Below are 11027 nucleotides of genomic sequence, written 5' to 3'. Positions count from 1 at the left end.
CAGATTGCTTTTCCTTGTGTGACACAGGAGCTCTTGAGTTGAAAGCTAGAGGGATGCAATTGAAATAGCTGCAACCTCTGCCAGACATGGCAAAGGTGAGTGGGATGTTGTTTCAATTAGTGCTGATGTCAGGAAGGACTGTAAGGATGGAAAGGCTGGTGTTTGCCATGGGCAGGGAAACACATCTGGTTTTCATTTTCTCTTTGTGTGCAAGAAAAACAGGAGAGAGTGCCTGCAACTTGGAATTCTCCTGCCCTCTTCTGCTGAGAGGGAGAAATGTCCCAGCTTCTAGAAGGACATCAGGACAAAGATATGTAATGAAAATAAGTCCAGGCTGGCTGTCCTTGTGGGCATCAGCTGCTGGCATCTGCATTGGTGCTGCCATGAGCATGGCACAACAGGTAAAAGATTGCTTTTCATTGTGTGACACAGGAGCTCTTGAATTGACAGCTAGAGGGATGCAATAGAAAGAGCTGCAACCTCTGCCAGACATGGCAAATGTGAGTGGGATGTTGTTTCAATTAGTGCTGATGTCAGGAAGGACTGTAAGGATGGAAAGGCTGGTGTTTGCCATGGGCAGGGAAACACATCTGGATTTCATCTTCTCTTTGACTTTGTGTGCCAGAAAAAGAGGAGAGTGTGCCCTAACCTTGGACGCCTCCTGCCCTCTTCTGCTGAGATGAAGAAATGTTCCAGCTTCTAGAAGGACATCAGGACAAAGATATGTAATGAAAATAAGTCCAGGCTGGCTGTCCTTGTGGGCATCAGCTGCTGGCATCTGCATTGGTTTTGCCATGAGCATGGCACAGCAGGGAAAAGATTGCTTTTCCTTGTGGGACAGCTGTTAAGCCATTCTGATTCACCCTTTGCATCCACACCATATTTTTTTTTCCCACACTGCTGTTTCTATCCAGCAATGTTCATATGTGCATGCTACAGAGGTTGGTGGCCCTGCCTGTGGCAGGAAGTTGGCGATTCCTGATCCTTGAGGTCCCTTCCAACCCGGGCCATTCTGTGTGTGTGTGTGTGACTGGCTAAACACCAATTGTTGCTAGCTCAGCAGGTATACTGCTAATTATTGAACGTCTGACAGCTGCTTATCAACACTTGGCCACTATTTCTGGACACCTGCTCATCCCTGAAGAGAGAGAAAATTATTGAAGGAGGACAGAGGGGAGTCTCTTGATGCCTGCCTGTTGCATCCCAACCTGCCCACAGAGTGAGTCACTTCGGCCTTGTGTGGAGGCCCTGGCTTCTTTGGAGTCTGTTTTTCTTTTGCTGAGCTTCTCCTATCCAAACAGAATGGCCTTACAACATGCTTTCTGGTCCTTAATACTAAACCCATGCAATTTGTAACTATTACAGTTCTGTAAGTGAGAATTGATCACATGATTGAACAACTGTATTTCTAAAATATGTTATGAAATAACTTCTTTTTACTAATACTAATACTAATAAAGTCTTTCTACTTTTTCAAACTGTTTCTAAGGGCAAATTACTAAACACATGGTGCTGTACTGCTTCAGAGCAATCCCACATTTGATAGCCAGTGCAGAAACAACATTCCATCCTACAGCATTAGCTAGTTCAGAGGTACCAGACGTGTATCTGGATGTGGCTGTTGTGCATAACTGGGGCTGAGGGATCAGAAATGACAGCTCCACTCTTGGAGACCACAGAACTAAAATGGAAAGATAAAATAGTTGCAGGGCAATTGTTCTGTGTGCCTGAAGCAGTGACCGATTTATGGGGGAGAGATTTAACACTTAAATGAGGATTACAGCTGCAAGTCTGTGAAACAGATATCAGGTGTCAATGAATGTGTTAACAGCTGGTGATGAGAAGAAATGAATCCAAAGCTGTGGGCAGGGGAAGGAAATCGGGGTGGACTCACAATTTTCCCTTACAAAGAACTGCCCAAGGAGGGAGTGGAGCTGTGAAACAGCAACAATATCCCATAGCCTTAGAAGGGAGAGTGGGTCTAAAAGCTGTAACACAGACAGTGGTTAAGGATGGTCTTCTGGAACCTTGTCTGTGGCCTTATAACACCCCAATCCTGTCGGCACGGAAGGCAGACGGCACGTATCGGCTGGTGCAAGATGTAAGGAAATGACTGAACCCGTTCTCAAAAGACAGCCTGTGGTTCCTAACCCCTATACCCTAATGAGTCAGATCCCACACGGACAGCAGTGGTTTGGTGTGAGAGACCTCAAAGATGCTTTCCGGACAGCCTCTGGACTCAGAGAGAAATGGCTGTGTTTGTATGAGGACACATTGTAATCCTATCGTGATTCGTGATGATACTGTAGATACTGGAACTCGTGCTAATCCTTGTCTTTGCAGCATTTGAAGCAAGCAGCTGGTGCTGCTGTCATGCAGAAAGCTCCCTTCCAACCACTCAGCAAGCATTTGGATGAGACAGCTTCCTGCTGGGAGCCCTCCGACATCACTGCTGCCTCCTCCAGAACCATACCTGCAGATGCTTCAGAGCTCTTCAGCATGGACTTCCTTCCTCCCATCAGCAGCTGCTCCTGCACTGACCTTCATTCACACTGGGATACCATCTGCTTCCAGCAGGAGCTGACCTGCGAGACAGAGAAAGGAAACGTGGGATGAGCACCAATGCAGAAGCACAAGGCTGTGTCACCACCACGTCTTGCAGCCTTGGGAAGTCAGCTGCAACTGCAGCCTTGGTCAGAATTACAACGGGCACCGTAAATTAAGTGTGACCTCTGAAGTTGTTGCCATGATCAGAAATAGACGCTGAAATCGCTCACATAACTGTCGGTGGTTCCCTCCAAATTCTTTTGCTTTGGGGAACAGATGGACTCGGAATGGAAGGACACGAGAAAAATGACATCTGTTTGAGCTCAGCAGACTTGAGAGGTGGGCCTGGGTGAACCTCATGAGGTTCAGCACAGCCAAGTGCAAGGTTTGGCATTTGGGCCGGAGGAATCCCAGGCATTCTTTTGTCATCGTGGTGGTTTCCAATAGACCCCAACAATGAGACATCAGGTCGCCGTGTGGGCTCCTGGGTGACACTGCCATTTCCCAGCCATTGCAGCCTAGGGGCAAATAAAGTAAAATACTTCAGAAAGATCTCACACTGATTGCATATTTTACTGTTCTTTTACACAAAACAGAAGGGGAGGGCAGCAGATGCATGCAGCTGCATCAACACCCAGGCTGCTAAAGGAATGGAAAGACAGAAACATCAAATATCAATGCCTTATTCTAATGCAAGGAGGGAAGCTTTTTTCAATGTTACTTTTTATCATTTAAAATAAGCAGTTGGCACTCTTAAAGGAAAATCCTAGGCCCCAGGTTCTGACAGTGTGGCAATCTGGACTCAGCTGTGAATGATCCATACAGTCTGTTCCAGATTTTAACATCCCTTCTATGCATTCACAAGTTTTCTCTCTCGACTTCCCCTTACAGCCGTTAGATGCCAGCAAAACATCCCACAAACACTCCTTGCCTCTGTGCACACAGGCACCCATCCAACCAGAGCCATCAGTCATTCCCAGCCATGCGCTCTTCCTCCAATCATGGTCAGCATCACACGGCCGTCACGCAGCTCACTTGACTCAGTTTTTCTCTTCTTTCTGGAGGTGTCCTTGCTTCTCAGCCTTACCTTCTCGTGATGTTTATCTCGCTCTGCAGCTCCTGCTCTGAATAGGCTTTCTTGGACTCCCGCATGACAGGCACAAAATGCAGCCACAGCCCCTGCCACCAAGGTCAGCTCTTCAGCACACATTACCTGAGGAGCACTTGGCAACTCCTGCAACCTGAGCAGTGCCAGGAAGACTGTTTCATTTCTGCTTCTCCTGGCTCAGAAATTAATTTTCCTACCTAGAAAATGGAAAAAGAAAAGAAAGAAAAAAAATCCTGACATAAAGCAGACACAATTGATACTATGGAATTCTGGAAGGCAAGGGATTTGCCCCCTATGATGAGAAGTTGAGTGCAAAGAACTAAGAAGAGCCATGAGCAGGTTGTGAACTTGTGGGTAAAATTAGGAAGTGCAGCAGTGCAGGGCTTCTGGAGGTGAGGGTCTGCTACAGCCGCCTGGAAAGAGAGCCTGTTGGTGGGAGCTGCTTACTGCAGCCAGCAGAAGCATCGCACTCACTGACTCTCATCCTGATGGGGGATTCCAGTCAGTCTGGGAAATCAGCATGGCTGGCTGCAAGCAATCTGACAGACTCCTGGAGTGCAGTGAGAATCACTCTGTGGTGCAGGCATTGGGCACAGCAAGCAGAAGGGAAGCATTGCTGGACATGGTGCACACCAGGGGTTACGACAGGAGGCGGTCAGGGCTGCAGTGACCATGCCCTCCTTGAGTTGGTGATCTCAAGGAATGCGGGCCTGGCAGGAAGCAAAGGCAGGAGCCTGAACTTCAGGAGAGCCAGCTGCAGGCTGTTCCAGGAATTCTTGGACAAGATCCTCTGGACAACTGTTTGTAGGGGCAAAGGGATGGAAAAGAGCTGGTCACTTTCTCAGAAAAAAACTTGCTCAGGTTGCAGGCTGAGCTGCAGGAGAGGAAGGGGAGGAGGTGCCAGCACAGCTCTGCACGATGCTCTGCCACACTGGGCAGCTTGATCATGGCTCAGCAGTGGGATCAGACGAGGAGAAGGGGAGAAGGAAATCAAGGATGGGAGGGAGCCATCAGACACAGTCGGTGAGTGTCTGTGAAGTCTTGCAGACCCAGAGATTCCCAGGTTGTTTCTGCTTTCGTAGCATTTGTGTGCTGCAGGGTGAGCAAAAGTTTCTGCTGCTTGATTCTTCTGCAGGAGCCGATTGAAAGGGAAATGGCCACTGAGCTGCAGACCAAGCAGTACTGCCTGATGTTGGCCAGGGGGAGCTTCTCCTGCCGCAGTGTGCTGATGACAGGTCTGGAGATGATCTGCACGGCCAGCTCGTAGGTGGGAGCCAGGAAAGGACACGATGGGAGGAGGGAGGTGTTAAGCAACATCCAAGGCATCAAAATGCATCAGAAGGCCCTGAAAAGCATCACAAAGCCACAGCCAGGAAGCTTGGGAGTATCATGAGCAGCATCCAGGATGCGAGAGATTATTTGCTACCATGCCAAATGGTAGCAGAGCTCCCCCTGCAGACATCCCAAAGCCAGACAAAACAGGAACAAACCCGGAGCTGTGCTGCACGCACCCCACGGCCACAGCATTGCAAGCTGGGGTGCCTTGCTGTGTGCTGCATTCATCCCAGTCCGTGTGAATGAAGACTCTGGAGGCAGTCAAGGCGTTGATTGAGCACGAGTGTGCTTTTATTATTATATAAAGGACAGGAGGGTGTGAGAGGTCCACGGTGAAGATGGGACTCATCCTGTCTTGTCATGGAGAGAGTGGCTCAGAGCTCTCAGTGCTGCTGTCCGGTGCCTGGGACTGGAGGCCTGATTGAAAGTCCCCCTGCAAGAGGCTCTGCTCCTCTTCACTGATGCTGACCTGCTCCTGCATGGAGGTGCTGCTGTCGGGGCACTCACACTGTGCTTCAGATGGGCTGCACTGCAGAGACTCTGGGTTAAAATCCACACTTGTGACTGTGGTGTCTGGGAGGCTCAGGTCAGCAACTTCAGCAGAGCCAGGTGTAATGAGAGCATGGACTTCGATGAGCTCCTTCTCTCCATTAATGTTGTTAGATGGAAGGCTGCTATTAGAACTGCAGCAATTTGTGCTTCCTATGAGCTCTCCACTGATGGAAGCACAGAGAGCATCCTTGCTACTTGCCCTGGATCTTATGGCTTGGCAAGGGCTCGATTCACCTAGAAAGGATACACAGGGGTTAGTGTCAAACTTTCACAAGCTGAATTACGACAGTGGTACTTGATCAGGGGTGAAGATTTAGGCACGGGATTGAACGCTAGAAAGAGATACATGTGCAGAGCAAGCTTGAATTGTATGTTCCTGAAAAGCAGGGATTTGGAAGCTGCATTTGCACCCTTACCTGCCAGGACTACCACTGCTGTTTCTGAGGGCTGCCTGGCATTGCGCTGCAGTTGGCGTTTGCTGCCAGAGGATGGCTTCCTGAGGCTGAAGCAGCAACACCAACTGCTAGCTGGTGATTCCTCCTTCTTGCTGGGTGGATTTTGTCTGGAGAGAGAAAACAGCCAATGCTGTGAGTCGTGCGTGGTGCAGGGTGAGGGAAGAGCAGCACTGAGCTCTTGGCAGCAGTTGCTTGTTCCTAGCACTGCCTGGTTTCTGCAGGAAAACACAAAAACCCACCCAAACAATGATGCTGGGTGCTGGAAAAGAAAGTCCTCTTTACCTGTCAGATGGAAAGTCAACGACGGTGTGGAATTTGCCCTGCCCAGCTGCAGGGCTTTCTTCCACTTCAATGTCCCTGCTGCTCTCTGTTACCACAGAAGAGGTGCTGTGGCCTCGCCTCTGTGCCTGTGCCTCCTCCAGGCTGAGCAGCTTTGTGGCAGCAGAAGAGACCCCCACAGACTTGGGCCCTGGGAGAGAATTGTGCCCTGTCAGGGAAAACCACAGGTAAGAGCGAGGATCAGAAAGCAGCAGCACAGCCACCACAGTTCTGGGGGAGGTGCTGTATTTTTCTCAGGCTTGCTTATCCGAGCCACTGGAAGAAGAGGAGCTCAAAATAACCATGTGGGCAGAAGTCTGTTTATGGCAAAGGACACGGTCATCATTAAGAGATGTCACCCCTAGATAAAAGGGTCAGGGAACTGAGAAAGCTTCGCTGCCACGCTTGCATCAAGCTTTTCCTGCGTGCAAACCATAATAATGACGGTTTCCTCCTTGTGAAATTTGGGCTTGGACATTCTCAGCATCCAGCAACAGGATGCCATACCCTAATGGAAGCCAAGAGGTCTGCTGTCCCCTTGATGGTAAAAGAGTATCTCAAACATCCTGGAGAAGACCTGCATTTGGTCAAGGTGTCAGGTCAAGATCAAGCTAATGGAGAAAGACACTCACCTGCTGCATCTGCAATGTCTGCTCGGGATTTGGAGCCGAAGAGGACGTCTGTGTGGTTGATGATGAATTCCACCACATCCGACTGCGTCTGCAGCTCCATGCAGGCAGCTCTTCCGCTGGCGCAGGCAGACTCGTTCTGCTGTGATCTGTAGAAAAGGCAGATTTTAGAAGTCATTTCTCCAAGACCGTTTCCCCGAGTCTGAATTGTTGCAGCCAAAAGCTGTCAGCTGAGGCTCTGGAGACTTCCGCAGTGGGCAATCAGTGATGCCACTGCAGAAATTCCCCTGGATGATCAAGGACACGTCAGTCCCATCTCAACAAGACTGCAGAAATTGTCACCTAGACATTGTGCCCGTGCGGATGGAGGACAGCTCAGGCTCCTGCTCTTCTGTCAGCCACAGATTTTACAGGAGAAGAGCACATTTGATGGAGAAAAAGGGAGGACTGTTTTTTTTTTTTTTAATGGAGAACAGATGTAAGCGTTGTGTTGAAACAGAACCAGAAGTTTACCTTAAGAGGTTTGGAGCCCACACAATGGCTAGGTTCTTGGCATGCATGTTTGTTATACTGGAGCTCCCAGCCAGACACGCCAAGTGTCTCATCAGATACTCCAGAGTCCTGGAAAACAAGAGAGGCAAACGTTCAGCACCAACGAGCATGCCGTGCTGCAATTCAGAAACACAAAGGCTGGAACCGCATCGTTGCCCTCTGCAATGCAGCAGGGCTGAGCTCAGCAGGCTGAGGGCAGCACTGACCTGTAGTGAGGAGCGGGCAGCTGCTGGATGACGGCCTGCATTCTGAGCAGCCGCTCCTCCTCTGTAGCGGCACCAACAGCATCCTGGAGTAGTGCAGAAAGGGAGCGAGACACCAATCAGGCTAGTACACCACTGCGAGTAAACCTCGTGGGGCTGACAGCAAAAGGGCCTCCGAGCTGGGGCACTGCTGCAGCCATCTGCCAAGAGGCCCAGGAAGAGGGAAATGAAAGACGTGGCCTTGTGCTTACCGAGAACTTGCCGTACAGCTGGTGGGTGAGCAGAGGGTTCGGGAGCTCCCTGAAGTACATCTTGCAGAGGGAGCTCACGCTGTGAATGTCCCGGACGGTGAGCTCAGGAATCTGCTCCGACTCAAATTCCTGCCTGCAGAGAGGGACGCAAACCCGGTTGAGCGAGAGGAAGGCAAGCCCAAAGCCACACCAGATGCACTCAGGCTGTGTCAGTCGCAGCACTCTTACCGCAGCCTCTGGATGTTGGACGCGACGCCGGACAGGCGGTATATCCCCTGCACCACGCCGTGCTGCTCAATGAACTCAGCGCAGCTCTGGAGGACCTGGGGGACTGAAGAACACGTGCCAGCCGTCAGTGGAGCTCCTGATTCAATCGTGCTGCAGGCTGTGCTTCACATCCCATCCACTAAGCCCAGCCAGGCTTGGCTGAAGCAAATACAGATGTTCTTGTCTCTTACGAGCATCCGCCTCACTTTATCCTTCAGCCATCAACTCCCATTACACGTGTCTCCACTGCTATCAGCCTGCCCCCTGCTAGATATGAGCTCCCTTTCATCTTCTTTAGATGCCCAGCAGAGGAAGATCTCAGGAATGGGCTGCTCCTTACCATCACGACCAGAGTGGAGAAGATGGTCTCCCAGGTCACCGCCAAACACCCTTTCCTTCTCCACCTCCCGCTCGGTCGGTTTCTTTGGGCGGGCCTTCACCAAGGAACGAAGGAAGGTGAGGATCTTGCTGCGTTTCTTGGGCACTGCACAACAAAAGGAAGAAACCAGGTCATTTCAGGTCTGGCTCCGTTGGACGAGGCCGAGCACAGCACATTCTACAGAGCACGTCAGAACGGGAAGAACATTACCAACCAGTACATACAAAAAGGGATTTTCCCCATCTCTGGAGGAGCCCAAGGCCGGGTTGGATGGGGCCCTCGGCAGCCTGATCTAGTCTCACATTAAATGTGGGGGCTGGGAGACCATCCTGAGGCAGGAAGGTTGGAGCATGATGATCCCTGAGGTTCCTTTCCATCCCAAGCCATTCCATGAGTATTCTATAGTTTCCCCAAGTCCAGTCATAAACCCAGGAGGATTGGGCCAAATCTCTGCCCCATGGTGTGCATGAAGAATCATCAACCCAGAGGACAATGTGGGATGGATAAAGGAGGTACTAAACATGGAACACACCCCAAAAAAGACTTCATTTTGCTTCCCCACACCATCAAATGTAACATCCCTACCTGGCTTTGGCACAGAGTTGATGAGTGCTTCAGGAATGTTCTTATTAATGAGTTCCACACACTCCCCTGGGAAAAATCCAACCTGTAACAAGAAGAGAAGCCAAATATTGCATGCAGCACTTCTCAGGTCTGAACTGTTAAACCAAAAGCCACATAACATTTCCCTCGGAACGTGCTTGCCTGACGTTCCATAAGACTATCCAGCAGAAAATGGCCATAGTTCAAAGCATAAAGGTAATAATTTTTCAACATTTGCAGCCAACGGCAAGGTCCCCTGACACCGACACAGGGAAACTGTTTATGTCCACTAGGCATCCTGTGCAGGCAGAGCAGCTCTAAGCTGAGATTCCTGCCTTTACTGAAGTTGCACTCTCCAGTCTGAAGCTTGTGCCTACCTGGAAGCCGAGCTTGCCTCTCCACCAGGGGGTCAGCTCCTTTGGTGGCATGTCGATGACACACACGATGTCTCCCACCTGCAAGAGATTGCAACGTCAATCCCAGCTTCAGCACAGCTGGGAGGAAAGCTCAGCTCAAATGTCTGCATTCTTCTGCACTGCCAAACATCGCCGAGCATTAAAGCACTTGCACCAGTGCAGCTCTGAAGACATTTGCCATTGTAAAATTGAGCAACAAGGAACGCCTTGAACTGCTTACCTCAAAGGAGAGTTCATCCGCTGCCTGGGCAACGTATCTCTTAATAGCATGGGCAGCAGCAATAGCTGGAACATTCACAGGTGCCACCTCATGGTCTAGCAGGGGCTTCCCCTTGTTCTCAGCCTGAAACAGAGAGCACAGGCCACGGTGAGGAGCTGGGAACCAACAAGGAGGATTTCAAGGTGAGGAGCACATCTGCAGAGAAAGCTGCAGGAAATGCACTCGGTCCTTATCATGGGCACTTCAGAAGGAACTGCAAGTCTAATAACGGCTGTTTCTCTCCCTGGTGTGCAGCAGGCACACGCCAGCAAAGATGCATCTCTCCCCATCCAGACTAATCAGCAATGGCACTGACGCAGACAGGTGGCCTTGTGCATTTTGCCCCCACCTTTCCTGCGCTCTTTGTGCAGGAAGGCTGACTGTTTAAGATGCTAGGAGACCGTGAAGAGGGAAACCAAAGCTACGGCTGCAGTTACAAGGTGCAAACAGTGCCACTGCAAGCACCAAGCAGCTCTCTTGAGCAGTCCAACCAACAGCGAGGCCAAACAGAGCAGAGAATGATTGTTGTTTCTGCAGCCATTTGAAGGGAAAAGTCAGTAGAGGACAAACACAACAGCCGAGATGGCTCTGGTACTTTTATAAACTTGCCACTCTTGCACTACTGTCTTGCCACAGAGGAGCTCTCTTGGAAAGCAGGAGAGCACATCTGCGGCTCACTCTGCTGGCTGCAGTCAGGGAACAAAGACCAATCAGAGCTTCATACTCTACCTCTGTCCATGCCAGGTCAGGCCCACAGCTGATCTCGCTGCACGCCACAGCCATCAGCGTAGGTGTGACAAGCTGGAACTGAAAAGAAACACACTTTTATTTTCTCTGTTCACATCTCTGCTGTGCTCCCTACAGCTGTCGGGCACACTCACACAGCCCAAGCACGCCTGCTGGTGTCCCTGGTGATGCTGGGCAGCTCTGCACAAGCTGGGGCTGGGACTCTTTGCCTAAGGGATTGCTTTCCATAAAACCAGCTGGTCACAGCACCACAAGACAGCATCCTTCTGAGGGCTGAGCTGCAGAGCACGTGGAGAAAACCCACACGTGACCAGCGTCCCATCAAAGCTGGATGAGGCTGTGTTACTAAACACGGGGCGTCACGGGCTGCTAAAGCATGTGGGGGACAAAGCATGGCAGGTACCTG

At 50.6% G+C, this 11027-nt stretch overlaps 1 protein-coding gene across 1 annotated transcript; it reads right to left on the bottom strand.

Moving 5' to 3' along the window:
• Window positions 1–8174: 8174 nt before the first annotated feature.
• On the bottom strand, window positions 8175–10684 carry LOC149912472 (rho GTPase-activating protein 32-like). The gene is made up of 6 exons (XM_090130825.1): window positions 10604–10684; window positions 9836–9958; window positions 9577–9654; window positions 9182–9263; window positions 8558–8701; window positions 8175–8281 (listed from the first exon to the last, which is right to left on the bottom strand). The coding sequence occupies exons 1-6, from the start codon at window positions 10655–10657 to the stop codon at window positions 8175–8177; spliced, it is 588 nt and encodes a 195-aa protein (XP_089986951.1). The 5' UTR covers window positions 10658–10684.
• Window positions 10685–11027: the final 343 nt, after the last annotated feature.

The sequence above is a fragment of the Phasianus colchicus genome, chromosome Z, assembly GCF_987193195.1.
Source record: "Phasianus colchicus chromosome Z, bPhaCol1.hap1.1, whole genome shotgun sequence".
Taxonomy (NCBI): Eukaryota; Metazoa; Chordata; class Aves; order Galliformes; family Phasianidae; genus Phasianus; species Phasianus colchicus.
This window is presented reverse-complemented; position numbering and strand designations above follow the sequence as displayed.

What these genes read in the sequence shown, in the direction of transcription:
- LOC149912472 (XM_090130825.1), bottom strand. Translation starts at nt 10,657, where the DNA reads ATGGCTGTGGCGTGCAGCGAGATCAGCTGTGGGCCTGACCTGGCATGG. An exon ending in CAACTCTGTGCCAAAGCCAG is followed by an intron (nt 8,702 to 9,181) that starts GTAGGGATGTTA and finishes TTTGTTGTGCAG; the next exon opens with TGCCCAAGAAACGCAGCAAG. An exon ending in TCTCCACTCTGGTCGTGATG is followed by an intron (nt 8,282 to 8,557) that starts GTAAGGAGCAGC and finishes CGTGTTCTTCAG; the next exon opens with TCCCCCAGGTCCTCCAGAGC.